At 46.0% G+C, this 23,629-nt stretch overlaps 1 protein-coding gene across 36 annotated transcripts in view; it reads left to right on the top strand.

Moving 5' to 3' along the window:
- RBFOX1 (RNA binding fox-1 homolog 1) overlaps positions 1–23,629 on the top strand; it is a 2,027,925-nt gene that overhangs the window by 1,660,335 nt on the left and 343,961 nt on the right. For 2 of the 36 annotated variants that reach the window (XM_026003074.2, XM_026003083.2), the window contains exon 1: positions 1,776–2,126. The exons of 29 other annotated variants lie outside the window; for them this stretch is intronic. In XM_026003074.2, coding sequence (XP_025858859.1) covers positions 1,983–2,126 — 144 coding nt within the window. In that variant the 5' untranslated portion in view covers positions 1,776–1,982. Of the gene's footprint in view, positions 1–1,172; positions 1,409–1,759; positions 2,127–23,629 lie in introns of those variants that run through there. 5 more of the 36 variants (XM_072753936.1, XM_026003076.2, XM_072753940.1 and 2 more) reach the window with 4 other exon arrangements.

Below are 23,629 nucleotides of genomic sequence, written 5' to 3'. Positions count from 1 at the left end.
CTGCAAAGTGAGTTGTGCCTTTCAAGCTGATGGCTCAGTTGAGAAGCTGTCCTTTGGCTGAGAGTTGTGTCCAGGAGGCTCGTGGAGGGGTCAGTGGGGATGTCCCCCCTGAGGCATCCCCTGGTCCTCCCTTAGGTCCTCCCTCCTGGGAGGGGGAGGTAGGGAGGCTCTCATCACTCTCGAGATGTGCTCTACCCTGCAAGCCAGTAGCAAGCCCCCAGCCAGGTCTCTTGCAGGGAACCCAAGAATCAAAAAAAAGACAATGTTCTGACAGCCTCTCGCTCTGAAAAACAAAAAGAAAATCCAATCACTGGGTCAAAACATATCTCAAAAAATATGGCTACTATTCCTGATCATGATTTTACCGCTGCCAAGAATGTGCTTTTTTTTTTCTTTCTTTCTTTTTCCTGTGGGGACCAACGATGCGTTAGAGTCTTAATATTTTCTTTTGATTTGCAGATCACATCCTATTTTATTGCATAAAGAGTAACGAAAGCTACTAATGAATAATTATTACTTCATAAAATAAAGGGAAGGGGGAGACCCCTGTGCAAGAGCGGAATGCTAATTTGGCCAACGAGGGCTGGTCAGGCAAGAACAAAATAAAATAAATAAACCGTTGTAATTTGCCCGCTGCAGCCCACGGAGTAATGGCTTATCAGACACGGACTTCCCCACCCTGTGCATTTTTTTTTCTTTTAATTTGAGAAGAGCAAGGATTCTGAGCCCCTTGCATTCACCCCCGGAGGGCGGGGGCAGGGGGTGCTGGCTTGGTAGTTAGTCCAACAGGCTTGACTTCCAGGCCAGCCAGGGCGGTTTCCCCATTCAGCGGCTCGGGCTGCTTGCAGGGCTCGCTGATGCCTGCAGAGCCAAGGCTGCACCCCGGAGCCTAGGGGCGCCTCGCCGCCTCGCCTCTCCGCCGGAGGTGAGGGTGGGGGTGAGGGTGGAGGCCCCCCCGGAGCCCACCCCGCCCTGGGGCGCTGCAGCCCCCAGCTCCCCATGCCCCCAGCCCCAGGCGCCGCCGCCGTCTCAGCGCTCTTGCAAGGGGGGGAAAATCCCATTTCTGTGTTTATTTGCCAAAGAGCCGGGCCAGCAGCCCGCCACCCAAATCCGGGAGTCCGGGTCCCAGCTGGGCAATCGCCTTAATTGTGCCCCTGGCCCGGCGCTGGCGCAGGCTGGCGATGTGGGGCGCTCTCTCGCTGCCTCGCCCGCCCCGCGGAGATTCTGTAGCAGACACAATTTGAATTTTGGTGAGTCGTTTTAGAGGGGAGGAAAAGAGAGAGAGAGAGAGAGAGAGAGGAAAAAAAAAAGGCAGAGGGGAGGGGAAAAAAAAAAGCAACCCTGCCCCTGGACCCATTTGACAAATGAGGAGGCGCGCAGCATCAGCACCAACGGAGTGAGCCTCAGTGTGAGTCAAATCTCTCTCTCTCTCTCTCCTTTCTCCCCTCCCTCCCTCTCTCTCCCTCTCTCTCTGGCCCCTAGCTTTCTCCCCCACCCCCCCACCCCACCCCCTGCATCTCCAGGAGGGCATCCACCCTCTCCCCCTTCCCTACAAGTTGCCTCTGCCTGTGCTTGTCATCTTCCGGGTTGGGGAGGGGGTCGGGGGTGGGCGCGTGGGGTGGGGGGCACTGTCCACTTTTCGGGGCACCGGAAAGCAGGCCCAACAGGCCGGGGAAAGGGCACAGCCACCACGGCCCCAAAATAGTTTCCTGGCCCCCTCTCTCCTCTCTCCCTCTCTCTCTCTCTCTCTCTCTCTCCTCTCTCTCGAGTGTCTTAGTTGGAGGCAGATGAACGCCACCATCTAGCAAAACCCGAAGGGAAGGAAGCCAGCGAGGAGGGACTGGCGCGCGCGGGTGCGGCGGGGGGAGGGAGAGCGAGCAGAGGAGGGACGGCCACCGGGTTTTGACTTAGATAATCAGCAGAATTAAAAAGGAGGAAAAAAACAAAATTGTAGCGACCAGTGCAAAGAGCGGCGCGGTTGCATGCGAGCGTCCCCACTCGTGCTCGGCGGGCGCCAGAGAGACACGATGCAGCATCCTCTGACGGGGGCCACCTGCGTGGCGCTCCCCAACGTGGGCATGTGTCCCCAGCTCTCGTGTGCCTTGACTTTTATGTACTTACAGCAGGTAAGGCGCGCTCTTCCCTCGGTGGCTGCCTCCCGGGCTCCGCGGACTGGGTACCCGCAGCACTGGGCTGCGCCTTTGCACCTTGGGTGGGTGGGTGGGGAGGTGGGTGGGTGGGTGGGTGGGGAGGGGGCTTGTGCTTTCGGGCGGGAGGGGTGGCTCCCTGCGCCCGCGCCCCGCTGGCTTTGCACCTCTCTGCACACTTTGCCCCATTCGGAGCCTGGGTGCCTGGGAGTTTAAAACTGCATTTTCCTGACTTGCCATCTCTCTGGTGTCTGCGGTCCGGTGGCGGCCTGAGTCTAAGACCCTTTGATGCTGAGAGTTTGGATCTGTGTGGAGGCGCTCGCATGCCTGGAGTTTGAATTTAGCTGTTTTAAGAGGGAGTGAGGGGAAAAAATTAAAAAAAAAAAAAACATGTATGCGTGTGTGTGCTCAGTATTTTTGTTTTCTTAAGTTTGTCTGGGTTGTGCTTTATTCAGTCCGCTTGGGATCTGAGCCTTTGGGTTTCTGGAGCGTGTCAGCCCTGGAATCTGCCTCCAAACTCTCTGGCCATGCTGTGATGAAGGCAGTGGTTTAGGATGCTGTCTTTGTTGGCATGTGTAAAGGCTTTTTTTTTTTTTTCCCCCTTCCCTCCTCCACTCCCCCTTAATGGTCTTATTGAGGGATTCTGTTTGTTTTATTTTCCATTCTGTGTACATGTCGGAATCTCTCATTGTGTTCCTCTCGCTCTTTCTCTGGGTGTTTGCCTTGGACCCTCACTGTCTTTCCCTCTTTACTAGGAGGGCTGCTGCCTAAATCGGTTGCTGGGCTTGGGAAGCAGCCCCACGTCGCCTGGTGAGGGGACGGGTCCAGCTGTCTCTGGGCAGAGGCTGTCCATGTGAATGGGCAGGGTTAGGAGGATTTTGTCACGAAGGTAGAGTCCTGTTCCCTTCCCGGCATCGCCTTCCTGTTCTGTGAAGAGTTAACCGTGGTTGTAGTCATTTTATCTGTTTTTCGAGGGACCCCCTTTAAGAGTACCATTTGTTAACTGTGTGTGGTTGTAGCTGACAAAACTTCCTTCACAAGTGTTCAGAGGGGCCTCCTTCTCCAAAGACCCCTCAATTTCAGTCTGTGTTGTAGGAATATATGTATTCGTAAGATGCCAAAATTCGGTTTGGAACATTTGGGTAATTTGTTATCAAGTTGGTTGCCTCCAGAGAATGTTTCTAAGGCATATTTTCTGTTTGGAAGTCTTTTGGAGAACAGCCTTTTCTTTTTGTTGTTTGAATATCTTAGTAACAAATTGGTTTATCCTTTTAAATATTGTTTTATTCCATTTCTCATTAAGTAAATTGTGCCAGGAAACATCTCCCAAGAGCCTATTGGTAACATATTATATGATTCATCTGCTTTTACCCTCTCTGTACCTTTGCTGTGAATGCCTCTGTGTGTGTGTGTGTGTGTGTGTGTGTTTTACACCAGTTACCCACCAGAAGAGTAGCCTAATGAGCGTTTCTACAAATGCTAAGCCTCAATTGAATTGAATCAAATTATTAATATGAGTTGATCTTTTGCCTCCTCTGTTCGCTTCTTTCATGTTATTTATTAATTAATTTGAACAGCATCACTTAAAAGTACAGTGCCATAGGTATTTGGTGTTCTCACTGTTTCTTTGTGTACTACTCTTTTTTTTAATAAATTGATGTTTCATCCTTCTAGATTGTTAAATTGGCTTGCTCATTTAGGCACAACTTAGGAGAGAAGGCAGGGAGTTTGAGTGAGAGGTTATTCTTGCCATGAAAAGGACAAGTCCATGGGATAAATGCAGATGTCCTCAGCATCCTCCAGGCAGTCTCTTCTAGGAGGGAAAACACTCCTGCCCAGGAAAGGGGAGGCTCAGAGGGAATGTTGGCAGCCATAACAAATATTTAGAAGTGACTAAAGCAGCATCATGGCTCCATATGAAGATAGATGGAGGTGGGTTTTGAAATGTGCTTTGGGCAGCACCCCCCCCTCCCCCTCCAGAAAGGGCTTGTAAGGCTTTCAGGGAAAGTGTTGAGAAAAGGATACTGTGACACAGCATCAGAAGGCGATGTGTGTGTATGTATGTGTGTGTGTGCACGTGTGTATTTTTTCTGAGTTTCACTAAATGTCTAAAGTACAGTACAGGCAGACAATTATTTTTGCCTGTCTGGTTGAGAATCGGGTTTTCTAGCCACACCTCCCATCCTGCCTAAGGCTCATGGTCAGGGTGGGAGAGCCATACCTTCAGGTCATCTCTACCCCTCGGTGTTGCCATGATGGTTTGTGTAGAAGTCTCCTGTCATTGCTTTTATGGAACAGTCTGGACAATTGGCTGATGGAGGGTGTGAAGTAGTTCCCTTCAGTCTCCACAGACCACTTACTGATACCATCTATACGTTGTCTTCTATCCATACATCCCCACTTTATTTCCTATCTGCTGTTAATCTATAGCTATCTCTATAGACTGTACCTCTATTTAATTTCGATGATCAGAGGGCTAATGTGTACCCTCAGAGTATGCTGATCAGATGGATGAATCAGGAAACGTCTGTAATAAATAACGCCCTTATGAGAAAGATTTTATTTTATTATTATTTAGAAATATCCTATTTCCGGAGTCCTTGTCATTTCAGATCACCAGTTACATAAGAAAATAATTAAAACACAACGATCTTATTTCGGAGGCTTTATCATTCTGTTTTATAAATGCACACATTCTGATCAGAGGCCACTGCGTCTTCACGGAAATGTATTCTCCTGGAATGAAGTTCATATGGCACTTACCTCTCATCTAATATCTAAGGAAAATCCCTTCATCATCTGCTTTCTTTGATTCAGCCATGCCACGACTCCAGCCTTTCTTCCTAAACTCTCCCAGATTTGTTCCTGAGACAGTTCATAAAAACAAAAATCAGTTGGGATACCCCAACCCCTGAGTCTACTGTGAATGAACCAGGGAGAATGACATAACCCTTTTGCCACAAAGAACTTATTTATTCAGACCAAAGAAGAGGCAACTGCAGTGTTTAAATTCTTTGACTGATTCTGTGTCATTTATTTATATTCCCCAGTAACTCTGCTTTAGATAGATATTTCCCTACAGTTGTGGTTTCTTTCTTTCTTTTTAAATCTTTCTCCTCTCTCTTAACACCAGAGGTGGTACTACAGTTTGGAATTGCAAGATGGGATAGATATCAAATCCAACGATGCCATCATGTGCCTATGCACAATATGCACACACGTGTACCTACACACCTGTATACCTCTGGTATATGGCATCTATCTCGTGCTACTTGTAGACCATTCTCAGGTGGAAAGAAGAGGCAAGCACTAGCCTCTGGCTTCGATCTTGCTGTCCAGGGAAAGTCCCTGCTTCAGCCTCCATTCCTGATACACTGCAGTGGCTTTAGTGGGTGTCTCCTTTGATGGCAAATCTTCTCCCACGGAAGAAGAACTGCAAACCCACATATGTGCGATACAGACTCTTCTCAGGGTTTCAAAGTGGGTATCCATTTAAATATCCTTGCTTTGAGGGGAAATTCTGAATACGGATCCCAAATCTGGGGAGATTTCTACAAGCTGGGTCAGAAAAGAATGTGTTTGTTTTTCATGGAGAAACAGAAAACAACCACACACACACACACACACACACACACCCCACAAAACTCTAGAGATGTCTTCCCATCTTAAGTCACAGGTTGCACACCAAAGAGCATCCGTCACATGCTGAGGTATGGCAAGGCTATGGACAGAGTGGACGAGGTTTGTTTTCTGACGCACCGTGTGTGTCAGATCGCATCCAGAGCTGTGATTCACACGGAGTTCTAACTCCCTGAAAGAGGATAAGTAGCATATTAACTTAGTTTTCCCTATTTCTACACCACCATCAGTGTCTCCCAGTTCCTGTTCAAAGAAAGCTTCTCATCTGTCAAATCTTATTCACTCAGAACCTTTTTATCAGCCTAAATTTAAAAACAAGTCAAATGCTTAAAATCCACATTAAAAGGGGGGGAAAAGGGCCTTTAAAGTGGGCCATGCCACTGTCAATATCCAAAGATTGGCAATTTTTCCCACTTAATGATGATCCATGTGGTTTGTTTTAAATAGTGAAGTGGTTTGTACAAAGGGTAATTCCTGGTAAATGAAGCCATTGCTCACTGTGGACATCTTCAGATCGAAAGCAATTGAAGTGAAACCTGCATATCAACCCTTTCTGTCTTTAATTAGAAAGTGGTGCTCAGAGCAGAGTCATAGGGAAGGTGGGCTCTGGGAGTAAGGCCATAGGAGGGGGGACGGCCCCCATTCACCAGCCACGGTTATAAATTTGGGTAACGTTAGGTGGGCCATAACAATTATGGCCTCGTGGAAAAGTTCAATTCTCATTCCAGTTACTTACCTCGCGCTGCTCTGTCTGATGATTTATAGGGGGCCAAATGGCATTTTATCACCTTCTTTCTTCTTGGCTTAATCCCTTGTTGATTTATTAGATTGTGCTGTGGATTGGGGGTAGTCAATAGTGTCAATAACGCAGAAAAGAATTAGGATAGATTATCTTCATGTCTGAATTGTTTAAGGAATTTAAGTGGCTGGAGTGAGCACACTTCTAGGCCTGGGTGACTGTCCCATAGAACATAGGCCCCTATGTCTCTTTCCTGGAGAGATCCTGTGTCATAATTTGGCCAGGTAACCAGTCCTCCTGATTTCCCTGATTTTTTTTTTCCCCACAAAGGAGACAAGGCCTGAGCTGTTGGGCTCTCATTAGCCTGGTAAGCCCTGTATCTCAGGTGGGCTGGCTGGTGGTTCCTCCCAGATCTCTCCCATTTTTGGAGGAACCTAGGTGGGGGATGCGGGGGGCGGTGTGCAGACTGTAGGGGGACTTGGGTTGCCTCTGCTTTAGGATTATCTAATTCGACACCCACCGGTGGAAACCGTAAGCATCTGCTAGCCTGCAGACCCGAGTCCTGCGCCGATCGGCAGCTCTGCCTGCCATTTCGCGGCGGTCTCCGTGTCAGAACATACAAGCGGCTGCGTTTCTGCCTCTGCCCAAGTGGAGGAAGCCCGTGTTATTAGTGCTCACGCGCCATCTGTTTTCCTTACAGCTGGCCCTTGAGTAATTGTCCGGTGGCTGATGGACTGAGGGTAGACGATCTTTTTTTTTTTTTTTTTTTTTTTTTAGGGTTTTCTGATTCATTTAACCAGGCTCTCTGCCCCCAAGAGGAAAACATAATGCGTGTTTATTCATATTAGCCGGGTAAAAACAGTGTAGTTTGTCAGGCAAATAATAGTCTTCTGGAAGAGAAAGACATTGCAGCATTGTAAATAAAATCAGGTTGGTGCGTCGGGGCCTAAGGGGGCTGGTTGATGCGCAGGAGATGTCATCCCCTGAATGAGGCAGAGCTGACAAAGCGTGGGCGTAATTGCCCCATCTGCAGAGACCTTTTTAATGGACGGAGAGAGGTGTCCCAGTGTGCTGTTTAATTCAATTAAGAAAAGCAAAGAAAGTTCCATTCATCGATAAAGTTTCCTATTTCCGGGAGCTCCCCGAGAGAACTTTGCCCGGCTGAGCACTGGCCTGTGGCTGTCTGCATGATGCTCTGGCCCCATTGAGAGAGGCTGTGTCAAACAGGGTCAGCTCTCAGGCACAATAGCTCAGGAGGGCCCTGGCCCTGGCCCTTCAACCATGCTGAGTGCAAGCGAGCTGGAGAAATGAGCAGCAAACCTGTAGGCCGCCCCTGTGGGGAGAGACTCAGAGAACGCACTTTCTGAAGGAGCCCCAAATCCAATCCCTGGGCCAGGCGTAGGGGTAGGAAAGAACTTCTATGGCTGGAACTTTCTGGCAGGGTTTGGGGAAAAGGGTTTCACTGCTACTTATGATCTTCCAGGCGTAGTGTGGCCCTGATCCATTGGTCCTGGCTGAGAAAAAAAGCAGATGACTACTTTCCATTGCCTAGGCTCCCACTTCCAATTCCTCTCTTGTTACCTTACATTTCTTATATTTGCTCAGCCCCAGACACTTACAGAGCGCTTTTGCTATGCTTTTTTTCTGACCTGTTAGACTATAAGCAGCAAAATGGCAGAAACTTTTCCATCCGCAGAGACTTCTCTACCCACGATGCCTAGAGTAAGCCTGATACGTAGTAGTTGTTCAATGAAATAATGAAGCGAGGAATGAACAAATGCATGTGCGTGTTTGGACTTTCTAGAACCTTATAAGCAAAGGGAGGCAGTGATTGTCCTTGCTTTCTAGAGATCTATATCAATACACATTCAGTCCTTTTATTCATTCTTTCATTTGGCCATGCAAAACATTTTTGCCAGGCATTGAGAATATTGCAGCAAATCAGTTAGGAAAGGTCCCCGCCACCACGGAGCAGGCGTTCCACTGGAAAAAGAACAGATGATACAAGTTAAGTGGATCAAGAGGGCATTTTCAGATGGTGGAGAGTGCCCTATAGGAGACAAACAGGATGGTGCATACACTGTAAGTGGGGGCAGTGGGGGCTATTGGGGCTTTTCTGATGGGTGGGCCACCAGGGGTCTCAGGAAGGAGATGATGATTCTCCAGAGCAAGGGATAAGAGAGCATTAGGTGAGTGATTAGTTGAGATGGGTGCTCCAGGGATGGAGAAGGACAGGTGTGGAAGCCTAAGGAGCAAAAGGGGGTATATGAGCCAAGAGGCAGAGGGAGGCAGCTTGTGGTGGAAGTGGGTCATGTGCTGGTGTTTCACAGGCTGTTATCGTCCAGCACCATGCTGAAATGAGGGGAGTGGGAAGGAGAAAGGATAGAAATGAATGCCTTCTGAATAGATAAGAGGAAACCGCCCCTGAGTTGTGGAGAAACCCATGGAACATTTGGAAACATCTTTGTGGGTCAGAGGTTGGAAGAGTAGGTTTCAACGGAAGCCATCAGGAAGGTGCCCCCGTCATGGCACCCCAAGAGAGAGGCCTGTTGATAAAACCTCATCGAAGTGCTTACAACACTGGGCTTCTTACGCTGAAAATAATAATCATGGTCCAGCATTTCTCAAGGTTCAGGCATTTAAGCATTCCCTTCCATGTTTTTACCAATCCACTCATCCACATTCTCAAAAAAGTAGTATCATCTACTTAATATTTTTAAAATTAACTCATATTTTGAACTTAAAAGTAGACTTGGCCAAGCTGAAAAGAGAGAAATAAATGAATGTCATAGAATCACAGCTAGGATATTATTTTTTCCGATGTTCTTTGAAATATTTATTCACTCACTCATTCATTCATTCATTCTATATTCATTGAACTAATAGGTGCCAGTGGCTCTTTTAGATTTTCTTAGCAAGCAGAAGCCTCTGTCCTCATGGAGGGGCCATGAAGTTGTGAATCCACATGCCATTTTGTGAACCATCAATGTAGGACCACGCTTTGGGAAACACTGGCTTTGTCCATTTGATTTCCTAGGAATCCCCAGTTACGTCTGGCCTGGAATTACTCATTCCTCCCCTGACCCATTTGCAAAGAGCAAGACTCCAGTTATCTGCTTTGTGTCGTCTGCTCCACTCTGGCAGGGCAGCTGCCAGAGAACAAGGTAAAGGAGAATGACCCTATATTTAACGCTTTCGGAACAGCGTGTAGGGGGCTTTGAGATGATAGGGTTGAGGAAGGGGGTGTGGTGTGTGGTGGTCTCTAACTCTTGACCAGGCTCTAGGTGAGAGCAGCCTGGGCCTATGTTGATCCTGTTCTTTATGTTGTGTTTAAACACAGAATCAAAATTAGGAATTGGAGCCAGAGTGAAAAGCATTCAGGGTAGAGTGTGTTCCCAGGGATGTAATGACTTTTTTCCCCCTTTGCAGCTCTGAAACAAAGTAAAGGCAGCTGTAGAATTTAAGTGCCTCAGATTCCCCAGTACTGATGAGTAAATGCACAAAAGGTTTAGTCCTAATGAGCCTTTTTTTGGGGGGAGGGGGCATTTGATGTTTTCCCAGGATTCACCTTGTGGACTGGATTCTCCTTATCAAAAACAACCACAGATAGATCCCTACTCTCCCCTTCAGTAGCTCTGCTCTGTGTTGCTTTGCCTGAATCCAGGAATGGGGCAAGCTCTGGTCTCGGGCAAGGGAAGGGCCGAGAGCTTAGAGATCTCTCCCCCGCAAGATGAGTCTTTCATTAATGGGAAATAATTTATCAACAGCTAAAAACAGAATGAATGTCCAAGGTCCACGATTCCTAGTTTTGGGGCATATCCAACTGTCCATCTCAAGGGTCTTGCAAAATTCAGAGGAGAAACCCACATCCTTTTACAACCAGTTGGTGTCAGCTACCCCCCAAAGCAGAGTTTAAATATTGGTGTCTCTAGAGTGTCTGTAGGGTAGAAGTCATGAGCTGAGGGCTTAATCCCAACTGTGTTATTCAATTAGCTGATCTGACTGGATCGAGCAAAGAGCAGGATGCTTTACTTGATTTGGGGCTTTAGTTACTTCTTCAGAAAAAGTAAGGCAGTAATAACCATTTCATAGGGTCATTTGTAAGATTAAGGATGATACAGACCTTCAAATTTAGCACAGTGCCTGGACGCTGGGAGCGGTCACTCATGTTTGTTAAAGAGATGACTGAATGAATGAATGTGTCAAAGAAAAGTAGCATCTGTGTATTGAAGCCGGGTATGAATTTTTCTTTTCCGTTTCTTCCCAATTTGCACGATCGGTGCGCATGGGCAAGGAGTCCCCGGGGGGTCTCCCTTGGGTTCTTTGGTCCCTCCCGCCTGTTCTGGGGGCCTTCTCCCTCCTCTTGCTGTCGACTGTCAGTCCTGCAGGTGGTGTTGGATGTAATGTGGCTGCACAGCTCAATTAATGCTCTGTGACAGGAGGAGGGAAAATAAAAATTGTCTAGCTCTTGTCAGTAGCAAAGTTATTTACTTTCAAAAGCTGACAAAATCACACTGCAGGGGCTTCATTTATTTCCATTCAGAATGTCATTATTCTGTGACGCAGGGGACTTGGGCACACGCCGAAGTTTCTTCCCCTAAGCTTGAGTGCACTGAGGACCTGCTACATCCCTTCTGGGTGCTATGGCACCTGGACAGACCCCCACTCTCAGGGTGGCCTGTCCCAGTTGCATGTGCATTTTCAGACCCTGGATCTTTTCAGTGAGAGGAAGCACGTGTCCTGCTGCCATCTGACCACTCGTCCTCTTCCTAATGAAGCATAAGAGCAAGGTGTGGGACTTCTAGTTTTAAATCTGTCTTCCTCCGAGCCACTCCTAGAATTTCTAGAAATGCCAAGGTGCCTCTTGCAAATGACTTTGCTTTGGATCTGTTGTCTCTGCTTGAACCCTTTGATAGGCTCTTTCAAACCAATGATCTGTATAAAACTATGCTTGCTTCTTTCTTTCTTTCTTTCTTTCTTTCTTTCTTTCTTTCTTTCTTTCTTCTTTCTTTCTTTCTTCCTTCCTTCTCCTTTTTCTTTCTTTTTCTTTTCTTTTCTTCTTCCTTTTCTTTTCTTTTCTTCGTTTCTCTTTTCTTTTCTTTTCTTTTCTTTTCTTTTCTTTTCTTTTCTCTTTTCTTTTCTTTTCTTTTCTTTTCTTTTTCTTTTTCTTTTTCTTTTCTTTCTTTCATCCTCCATGCCCCCCTCCCTTTCCCCCCCCCTACTCATTTGCAGTGAGGAGTTCAACTAGGAAGGGCTGAGGGGAGAAATTCTTTCCTTCCTGGTGCAATGGCACAACCTTCCACTGGGGGTCTCCATTTAGAGCATGTGACTGGAGAACTGTCTTTCTCTTTTCTCTCTTTTTAAGTCTCCTTTTGGTTCCATTCAAAAAGTGAGGGCTCCTCGGTAAGCAAGAGGAGATGCTGCGTGGAAAGCCCATTTAGGTAACCAGAGAGAATGCAGCCACCCTTACGGTGATGATGATCATAATGAAATAATGAAAATAATGAAATAATCAATAACTTTTATGGAGTGTTACGTGACAAGCACAGTACCAAGCACTTCTACAGGGATTACCTCATTTAATCCCCCACAAGAGGCCTCTGGGGAATCGATGGGAATCATTTCATTTTTTGAGATGCAGACCTGAAGGTAGCAGGGCTGGTGTGTAAAGGTGGCCAGCCTGGCCCTGGAACCAACACCTGCACCCGTCCTTCTGCCCTTTCCCACAGCCTCCCCGAGCTGTGCAGGCCACGGGCTCCACGCCACCTACCCGGGCCTCTGCTGGGCCATTGCTGCCCTGAGACTGCTCCACCTGACAGCATCCTCGTGGCTCTTTTCTCTTGTGAAAGCAAAACTTGTCAGAAGGGGAAAGAGTCGGGCGGTCTTTCAACTCTGAAGCTTTTCACGATTGTAGTTTTAAGTCATGAGGAATATGATTGGATGAATCGCAGCACACACTGAGGCTTCCAGACTTGGGGAATGGGAGAGGAGAGAGCGCAGGGCTGTTGGGAATCTTCCACTCCAAGAATGATGGAGTGCATTTCTCCGCAGCCAATTCCAATCCCCAAATCCCCGTTGTACTGAGGAGCTCTCCAACTAACACAGGAAATGCAGTCACTGCCCGGCACCGTATTAATGATTTATACACCCCGCACCACTGCTTTTGTTCACTTGCGGGGCCTGGTCGTGTTAATAAAGGAATTTCTGGGAGTGGGGTCCCGGCTTGCCATGCTGTTCTGCTCAATGCAGTGCAGGCTGCTCCATAAATCAAAAGAATTTAGTGCTTTACAACCTTCCTGAGCTTCAGAGATCATGTGTGCGTGTGCGCGCCTGTGTGTGTGCATGCATGCGTGCGTGTGTGTGTGTGTGTGTGTGTGTCTGTGTGTGTAATCAGATTCACCTAGGGACATTTTCACTGCCTTTCTATAAAGAATGAATGAAGGAGGGGTGCCATCTATCTTAGGTGCTTCAGGGTTGATTGGTCCGTTTCACAGTGTTATCAGGGCCCTATTTGTTTCCCATTTGGTGTTTATGCTTTATGGTGTTGTCAGTGAAAATGGGCTGACACCATTTTATTAGCATAAAGAGATGCAAGATCACATTAGAATCCCCCTTCCTTCTGTATCATCAAAAACAACAGACAAGGGAGCCAGGAGGTACCAGAAGAAGCACCACTATTTGCTACAAATCAGTAGGAAATTCAGGGGTTCTTCAAACAATGGGATTTTTGAGGCTTATAAAAAAACACCTTCAGTTATTCATAGAAAAAGAATGCTGCTTTGTTTTGAAAATGAGTGAAGACATTTGTTTTTCCGAATTGAGGATTCTGGATCGAGGAAAGTTTCTCCTGTCTTGTAAGCCACAGAAAACTGATTTTAACCTCAGATTTTTTTTTTCTAATTAAAAGGGAAAAAAAAGATATAATCAAATGGTATATTGAATGTTCAATGCCTCTTTTAAGATATTTGTGGAGAAAAGCCCTGTGTTTTGGGTTTTTTTTTTTCTTTTTAATTGTGCTTGCGTTCTCTTAATTATATCATGCATTACATTTCGTGTGTGGTTATGTTTCTTTTTTTTTCCCTGTAGAACTAAGCACTGAAAACCTAACAGAAATCTGAGTAGGAGTTTGAGGCGAAAAAAAAAAGCAGAATATTTAGAAAATTGGAATGATACTTTAAGCATTCTATCCAATAGGATTGTTTTTTTGTATAGGGTGAAATCGTGATTTTAGGAAATGTGCCTGACGTAAAAAAAAAAAAAAAAAAAAAAAAAAGATATGTGAGGCTTTCAGGAAATAAACATGTCAATTTGGTCGAATTCTTAAAAAATGTATGAAAGAGTGCATGCTATGACTACTGAATAGAGCCCCAGCTGACCCCTACCCAAACCAGGGCTTGAATTTGCTTTTATAAATGTGGGAAGTTTTGGCTAACTGGTTCTTATTCACATTTATGCTTATGAGAAAATTAAAAATGTTTTTGGAAACTGTGTAGGGTCTTAGCCATAATGAAATTGAGGTGAATACTCAGTTGAAAAGACTAGCTCTTATAGTCTTGTCTTCCTGAAAAGTAGAGGACAGGATGTACATATTTACATAAGTAAATAGAGAATGTTACAAAATTTTTTCATCACAGGAAATATGAGACAGCATTTTGGACTAAGAAAGCAGGTGTCCAGCAAATGCAGTTTACATTTATATTGTACTGATTTTTTGTGTTTGCCTTTGTCCTCTCTTATAGGACTCTGAGAGTGTCTCATTGTCTTTAATTATGTCTACGAGGCACAAGACAGCAGTCAACATCTGCTCTATTGTTTACTTGGTTTACATATAGCTTTGATGGGTTATTAAACAATCTATTTTTCAAACCGAAAACAGAGAAACCAGCCGAACCCATATTATGGCATTTTGTAAAGACCCATTATGCAATTAGCACTTGGGATTTGTGCAAAGCTGGTGATTCACCCAAATAAACATCCCTTTATTCTGATAGCTCCTCTTGGCTTTGTGAAAAATATCAATTTCTCAAAAAATAAAATCACATTTCCTCCTTAATCATGTAGCATGCCAAGGAGATGATGTTACTATGAGGGATGGATCCTTCACTTTTTATATCAGAAAAAGAGCAACTCTCCAAAATAATGATGTCTTTAATTCAAGCCAGCAATTACTATATTACATAAGACAACTAGAGGCTTACACATAAGACAGATTTTTGAGAGTTCATCTGATCCTATGGGAGAAGAGATATGCTGTTTTTAACCATTTATAAAATGTTCCGTATACTTCATGATCTATTTATGAAAGATGTATCGAGTTGTCTATAGCAAAGTGTGTGACATCCATAATGATTAAATCAGACCTCATCCCTTCACTTAAGTAATTGGTTAATAATTAATTCACTTGCTCATTCATTCAACAAATATTTATTTAGCCTCTGCTCTGCCTCAGAAATTGGGTTAGTCACCGAGGGTACATAGACAAGGAAACCAACTTCATTTTCCTTCATGGAGCTTACAGGCTTCTGGGAAAGGCAGGTAATAACCAGGCACCCATTGTACAAATTTGTATTGCAAGTTGTGGTAAATGCTCTGAAAGAAGAAAAAAAAACGTCAGGTCCACAAGAAATAGTGGGAGTTGCATTCGGGGATGAGGAGAGCTGTCTGTGAGGAAGTGGGCAGAGATGAAGAAAGTGGGCAGAGGTGGGGATTGGGGTGGCAGAGAGCAGGCCTACTGAGGCAGAAGGTGTGTATGCTGGCCCGACCATGGCCAGAGGTTCATAGGAAACTGAGCTGAAGCCAGTGAGCCCAGAGCACAACGGTTGGAGTGAAGGGAAAGAGGCAGAAGAACCACAGTGGCTTAGAAGCACTGATGAGGGTGGGGGTGGGGGGTGGATTTCATTCTGAGGGTGGGGGTGGGGGGTGGATTTCATTCCAAAAGGAATTTTTTTTTAATTTTTATTTATTTATGATAGTCACAGAGAGAGAGAGAGAGAGAGAGAGAGAGGCAAGACATAGGCAGAGGGAGAAGCAGGCTCCATGCACCGGGAGCCTGATGTGGGATTCGATCCCGGGTCTCCAGGATCGCGCCCTGGGCCAAAGGCAAGCGCCAAACCACTGCGCCACCCAGGGATCCCCCCAAAAGGAATTAAAAGGGGGAGAGAAATAATGGTAAGAGCTCTAAGCAGAGAACAACTATCATTGAACTTAGCCTTTAAACAGACCAGTTTGGCTGTTTTGTGGAGAATAGATTAGAGAGGGACAAGATTGAAAGCCTGGCCCAGGTAGGAGGCCACAGCAATAATTCAGGTGCGCCACGGTGGTCGCTTGGTCTGGGAGTTGACAGAAGAGATGGACAGGAGCAGAAGTTTTGAAAAACAAGCCTGATACTGTCTGCGGCACCCCTTCATCCCCCAAATCCGGTGTTTAGGCAAAGGAGAACCAATGGAATGTGCCGGAGGGGACGTCTGGGGGCTTTGGTGAGGATGGTGACGTCTCAGGAGGGACTGACCTGGATGCATGGGGCTTCATTCAAGAGAATTACAGGCCAGTTTCAGCAGATGTCAGGCCAAAGATCCCCGATGTTACTTGGCCAGAGCTCAGAATCTCAGCAGTTGGTCTTGCACATTGTTTGGTAGTAGAGTTACCACATGCAAAGTCATATCCCAGCTCCGCAGTAGGTCTCTCACAGCCTAGCAACAAACTTCCAATATGATGGGTGAGGGGCGGGGAGAGCCAGTGTGAAGAAGTGCCCCCACCTGCCACCTCCAGGAAAGGGAGTACAGGAGGTAAACACATTCTCATAGGTGTCAGGCAAAACTGGCTTTGAATTGTAAAATCATCACGGATCTTCTGAACCCCTGACCAGCTACTGGGACAGATTTCTTCACTTATCTGAAGCTGAGTTTCCACATTTGTGAAGTAGAGGTGATAACAGGACTAGTAACATAGGGTTGTTGTGAATATGGCATGAGGTGGTTTGTAGAACACCTGGCAAAGTGCTCAGCCAATGGAAAGACCCAGAGGAATACTTTTATACTGGCAGTGGTGATGATGCTGGTGAAGGTGGTGTGGTGGTGCTGGCGGGGGTGGCAGTGATAACAGTGTTACTGATGATGGTGGAAGTGACAAAGGAGGTGTGCTGGCGGTGGTGAGGATGACGTTTGTGGACGGCAGGGATGTTGATTAGAGCGCAGCACAGTAGTCTCATACCAGAACACCTGAATTCGGAGGTGCTCCCAATCTGCCACTTGCCATCTGTGTGCCCTCATGTCCAGGGACTTAACTTTTCTTTGTTTCAGTTTTCTCATCTGTAAAATGGGGATGATGATATTCATTGTTGGTCATCGTGATGACTACAAAGTTGCCATTTGTAAAAAAAAAAAAAAAAAAGGCACAGCATTTGCTCTAAGAAACAAACTCTCCAATGAGCAGAGAGTGTTTATTGAATAACAAGCTGGCACAGAGTACAGCCCTTAAAAAAAGGAGGTACCTAGTGGCTTCTGGTCTGCTTCTTTATTCTTGATTTTGCTTTTCATAGTGAGCAGGAAGGCCGTCTTCCCCTTTCCTCCACTGCCAGACCCACCCCCTTCGCTCCATGTGTTCCGAGTATAACAGGTGTGTGGTAAGCCAGAGTTCTGGCAGAGTGTAACATGAAAAAGACTCCCAGTAATTATAAAAATAACAACAAGGGCTGCTTAGTGAGGTAGGCAGATGAGCACACCACTAGCCAGAATGATAAATAGCGCCTGCAAATGTTAGGTCCCAGTGGGAGTGTGGGAACATATGGGGATAAACCACACTAAAAGTTGGGCATCATTGGTAAGTTTAAACGGGTAAGGAAAGCCACTCCAGAGCCAAGTTTTTTTTTTTTCTTTTTTTATCCTAATTTTAAACCCTTCAGTTCCCTTTTGTCCCTTTGTTCTATTTTGGTCCTAAAAAGAGCATTCATCTTTGAGGCCAGCCATGGAGTCTCCAAGGAAGTGAGGTCTGGGTGGTAATCCTAAAACAAACAGGCACCCTGGAATCTGTGAATTTCCACACTAAACTCTATTCGGTATTCTTGGGGGAGATGCAAAAGAACACAGTAAATACTTCATGGAATGCTGACTTGTTCAGATCTGTCATAGGTGGGTGTGCAGAAAAACGAGTACCTAAAAAACCAACCAGCTCAGTGAGTTTATGAGCATGTGTAGAAAGGGGAAACCGATTTCTCCACCAAATATTATTTCAAAAGAAGAGATAGGGACAGTGGTAGGTTGATTTCAGGTTGATATTTCTTTTTCTGGGTCTGAATATAGTTCTGAGATTGTGTAGTCTGTGTTGGCATGGCTCTGCAACAGTGGGATTTCTCTGGAAGGATATCTTGGAATTCTTGTTAACGGCCCATGCAGTTTTTTTCTAGGACTCACTTAGGGAAGGTTTCAGCACGGAGGCAGTGTTTATAATGCAGGCACCTGATTATTGGTGCTAGCTCCTCTATAGGTTTCCAGGATTCCTTTCTTAGCCAGTACATCAACATCCTTGGTGATGCAAAGCATGCAGAGGAAAGAAAATAGGATTTGGAAGCAGGCAGGCAGACATGGCCTTTGGCTATGGGCCTCCCACCCAACTAGCCAGGAATGATGTAAACCATGTTATGCCTCCTCATCTGGAGAACGGGGCAGTTATGAGGACCAACACCAGAGAATTATTAAAAGATTAAAAGAGTTAGTCTTTGAAAGAGCTTATGATGGCATTTGGCCCTTAGAAAGATCTATATACATGTTTGTTTAAAAACAGAAGCCAAAGGTATCTTCTGTTGACTTCCTTTTGTGCACGTGCGTGTCTACTGTTCTTACCATCGCTATTGAATTAGTTCAGAATCTATTAGTTGCAAGGAACAGAAACCCAACTCAACCTAGCTTAAGCAACTATGGGAATTTACTGATCAATGCAGCTGGAATGCTTGGGGTCAACCAGCGAGCAATAAGTGAGTCGTCACTTAAATACCTGGCATTCGTGTAAACAGAGGTGACCGTGCTAAAATATAACCACCATGCGTGAAGCTCCTGAAAGTGGACCCAAGCGCGAGGAATATTTTTAGCACATGGCTACATGACTTAGTGTACTCTCCATGACAGCCTTGAAAGGAAGTATTATTACCTCTAAATTTATGAGTGAATTGAGATTCAGAGAGGTTAAGTAATTTGCCTAGGGCAACAATGCCAGGAAGCGTCAGATCCAGAATTTGAACCTAACTTTAGTATGGCCCCAGGATTCTGAGTTCCTAGCCAACAGGTCACATTGCTTTTATTATAAAATAAATAAAATAAAATAAAATAAAATAAAATAAAATAAAATAAAATACAATAATAATAATAAATAAAATAATATAAAATAAAATAAAATAATAAAAACAACAAATAAGCAAGCTTGCTTTTTATTAGTCAGGTTGAGATCAGCCAAAAAAACATAAATAGATTTTTTTAAATGTGTCTTTCCTGGAGAGGTAGCACACCCGTTGAATACGTGACTCTGGAGCCAGACGCGCCGCTCACAGGGTATGAGATCTTGAGCAAGTTCCCTAACCTCTCCGTGTCTCAGTAACACAGGGATAATAACAGGACTTTCCGTATAAGATCGCGATGAGGATGAAATGAGTGGATACATGAAGCGGTGAGAAAGTATCTAGCAAATGCTAAATGCTACGTATGGTACGGTTTGCCGAGCAAGATATATTTAAAGAAAGGTCGTCATATGTATCAGAAAGGAAATGAGGTCACTTAGGGTGGTTCCTCTTTTGATGTTCCCACAGTGTCCCAGAGGGCACTGCTAATCTGGGAAGCCGAGAAGCCCACCTGTCAGAGGCACTCTTGCCACCAGCTGCCTGGCCATGACATGGCGAGGAAACCATTTGCAGCGGTCAGCCCCTTGGCCCGTCCTCACAGATGCTCAGCTGTGCGCTTGGCCCAGCTCGGCGCTGGGGCCCAACCACTCAGTCTCGCCTGCAAGCGCAGACTGCAGAGTCTCTGAAAATGCAAGCACATGCTTCCTACCTCTCTGTTGTCCCCCAACGCTGGTTCTGGTGGGAGCCTTGCCATGCTTCCCACCAGCTCACTGGTCCGATAGTATCTGTCGCCTGGCCTGGAGCTGGAGGCAAAAGCCTCAGCAGAGAAAGCCAGGCCCCAACTTGGGAGAACCGCTCATATCGGGACAGGAGAGCTGAGGGTGGGAGTTGATTCCACAGTGTCTGACTTGGTTTTGCATTGTGGAATGCCTCAGCACTTCCCCCAGCTGTTTGACCTTCTTGCCTTTCTGCAAACCTCATCCCTGTCAAGTTGCGGTGAGAGTCCTCCGAGCGGCCGGTAGACATCCTCAAAGTCACAGTGCCAGTAAGCACGTCAGGATGATTCCATGGGAGGCCAGTCACCTGAACTGTCACCGCGAGCCCGACTTCAGGGATTCTGACTCCATCCATGCCTTTCCTTTGGCGAAAGCACAGCACACATTGGCCATACACTTCAACATTTGATAGAGATCCGGGGGCTCCTCGAGGGTCCCCGGGATGAGTGTCAGAGGGGCCTTCAATCCCCTGTAATAATATGGAAAATTTTGTGAGTTATGTACTATTTTCTGGAATGAAGGCCAAATTCTCAGAGTGGTCCATGCATCAGATATATGAGTTAAGAACCACCCCTTTGGGGGCAGCCCGGGTGGCTCAGCAGTTTAGTGCTGCCTTCGGCCCAGGGCGTGATCCTGGAGTCCTGGGATCCAGTCCCACATCAGGCTCCCTGCATGGAGCCTGCTTCTCCCCCTGCCTGTGTCTCTGCCTCTCTCCCTGTCTCTCATGAATAAATAAATAAAATCTTAAAAAAAAAAAAAAGAAGAACAATTAGAAAAAGAACCACCCCTTTGCCCCAGAAGAGGCATTATTAATATGGGACAGAGCCAAGGATAAGCCCGCCCCAGAGGTTGAGATGGTGCTTCAGCTACAGCACTCCTTCTCCTAGGTCACCCTCCTCTCTTTCCTCCACCCACACTTGCTTTTCGCTGCTGTTCCCATGTGACCAGCCCATTTCCCTGTGCCTTGAACCTCCTCTGCTTGGGGGTGTTTCCCCATTCCCTGAAGTCTTGGAGCAGCGGAGGCCAGCCCTCCCCAAGCCTCCAAGTGCCATCTAGCTCTCTGTACTGGCTTTGGGTGTGTCTTCCCTCTGCCTCCAGTGCCTACTGGGGTGGTTGAGATGGCGTGAGGTGCTGAGGGTGAAGGAGATAAGGAGGGCACTCAGCATGACTTTTGTCCTGGCCAGCATTTCTTAGAATACTTACATGGGGTCACATGCCAGAAAGGGGCTTCACCGAGTAATCAGCAACCAGGGCCCAGCAGACCTCGTTCAAACTACAGCTCCTCGTTTACCAGCCTTATTTCCTTTGTCATTCACTTCACCTCTCAGTGCTTCAGTTCTCTCGTCTCTAATGTAAGAAACCTAACAGAATCGATTTCAGAGGATAAGCAGAGGGAGCGAATGTGATGAAATTGGTGCAGTATCTGGCACAAAGTAAGCATCGAGTATTTGTTCAAATGGTGGAACTGTGATGATGATGAGGATGTTGATGATGATGATGATGAAGAAGATGGTGATGATGAAGATGAGGAAGTAGAAGGGAAAAAAGGAGGAGTAAAGCACTTTGCACATGATTGACAATTAATTCTCAATGGCCAGATATCACATAGCAGGATGAATACATGGATGGATGGGTGGATGATGGATGGATGGACAGATGGTCTGTTGGCCGTCTAATAATTTCTGGATCAAATAAGGTCAAACAGGTTTCTATTCTTTTATTCTTACAAGACCTCTCAGGGGCTTTACTGTGCTAATAAGGCATCATGAATCCCCAAGAGGGAGAGACTTCAGGCTGAATTTCTCCTACTTCTTTGGTCATGGGGTTCTTTTTACAAGGTAGCATCTTAGGAAGCTTCTGTTACACAGAGCACATGGGGAGATGCCAGTCCAGGCGCTTAGTCACTAAGGAGAGAAGGATGCACGTAGAACTCAGGTGTTACAGCCAGTTCACAGGGAATAGAGTATGTGCATGGGGTTTGGGCAGAGAGGCCCAGTTATGAGTTCTGGAGATTGTGCTATTTGGAGTGTCCCTGTGCCCAGCTCCTGCAGGGACCTGCAGCACAGACGCAGAAGATACAGGGAAGGGTACAAAGCAAAATTCAGGGGAATGGCTGATTATCATCCCCAACTCTGAGAGTCCCTCGGGAGCATTTGTTTGCCTGAAGCGAGGTCAACAAATTCTCAAACCCAGTTGCCATTCATCCCAAGATAGGTCAAGGGTCGGTTCCTGAAGCATTGTTGATCTCAGCAGAGATGATGTGTGGGGTTGATATTCTTAGATTTGCTCATTCAGCCAGTCAGTCTGGCTTTCAGAGGAGAATCAGGTCAAGAAGCGCTTAATGAACCAAGAGGAGCCCGGTACTGCCTCTACCACTGGGGGTTCCAGTTTCTAATGATAATCAGCAGTCTCCTCACTTACAGGACCTACTGGAATTTTCTTTGTGCATCTGCAAAACCATTTTTGGAGGTAATAGGGTGACCCAGTGTCCCAGATTCAAAAGCACTATCTTCATCATCCCCACAAACCCTTGCTTAAAATTGAAATTCTCATATTTTGGTTCAGCACCATCTCTCCTATGTACAGAAGCCACACACACATCCTTGTTACCACCTGTGTCTCGATTTTTGGTTTGAGGTGTGGAAGGAGGAGGGAAGCTCTTATATAAGAAGGCACATGGCAGGTTAACTTTTGTAAGCACTGTTTTATTTAACCTATTAGAGGTTGAAAGGAGAAAGGATATTGATACTCCTGGTTTGGGGAAGGTCTGATTTGAGCTGGTTTGATCCTCCAGACCAGCTGTTGCTAATGCTGTTACCACTGCCACAGCTACCAGCACCCATTAAATGAGTGTCTGCTATGAGCCAGTCCCTCAGCTAAATGTCTGCGTGATATTCTTTCTTGAATCTCCAGACCACCTGTGAGTTATGGTTACTAACAATATCCTTATCTTTTAGATCATGAATCTGGGGCACAGAGAGGTTAGGCAATTTACACGAGAAGACACAGCTAGCACTTGGTAGAAACTAGGCTTTTCATATGGGCAGTATGGCTCAGTGTGAGCTCTTAACTACTATGATCTGGTGCTTTTGCAAGAGGGGAAGCCAGGAGAGGCAAGGAGTGTCAGACCGTGAGGGAATAGTGGTGTCATGGTGAGATGGAATGCTTAGTAGGCATTGGTCATTCTTGTAAGAGCTTTCTATTCATTAACTCATTTACACGTATTAACCCAAACCAATCCATAAGAGGGGTTGGGATACAGCATCTCTTCCCAGGATGTCACTTACCCAGTTGGATCGGTCCCCCACTGAAGATTCATAGGCAGTGGCTATAACTTGAGGAGCATCTGGTCCATGTCTCAGTACATCCTACCCACAGTCTGTGGAAGCTTTTCCTGTGGAGGATCTTGCCTCCCTGGGAATCAGCCTGATGCTTTTGGTGTCCCCTCTGCTGGGAATGGTGGGAACTCATCTGTCTGTCCCCAGCATCAGGACCAAAACATTATGTAGCATCTCAGGGAATTTACTTTTAGGTAAATTGTCCATGCAAAGTAAAGCCCTTCCATGTTATTCTCGCCTGCTTTGGATGGGGTTTGAATGCACGTCTGGGTGGTGAGTGGAGTTTGTCAACTTTGCCCCAAGTTGTTGCCCTGGAGTGGTCACTCTTGATGATGGAGCAAGTAGTAGGGGCATTTGGAAGGGAAAACTAAAAAAAAAAAAAAAAAAAAAAAGGAAGGGAAGGGAAGGGAAGGGAAAACTGGCTCTTGGTAACTGACAAAGCACACATTTTGCAGCTTAAACTTGGATAAGTGACATAACCTCTCTGAACCCCCATCTCGTCCGGTGGACACCACTGGTGATTCTCAAGTGCTTACTGAGCATCTGCTCTATGTCCAGTCCTGTGAAAAAGACACGAAAAAAAACAAAATTATCGAGGATGGGGGAGAAGAGATAAAATGGATCTTACCTGGATGTGGTCACCAGCCAGGTCTTTACCATCCTGG

Source organism: Vulpes vulpes, chromosome 3 (assembly GCF_048418805.1).
Source record: "Vulpes vulpes isolate BD-2025 chromosome 3, VulVul3, whole genome shotgun sequence".
NCBI classification, from domain to species: domain Eukaryota; kingdom Metazoa; phylum Chordata; class Mammalia; order Carnivora; family Canidae; genus Vulpes; species Vulpes vulpes.
This window is presented reverse-complemented; position numbering and strand designations above follow the sequence as displayed.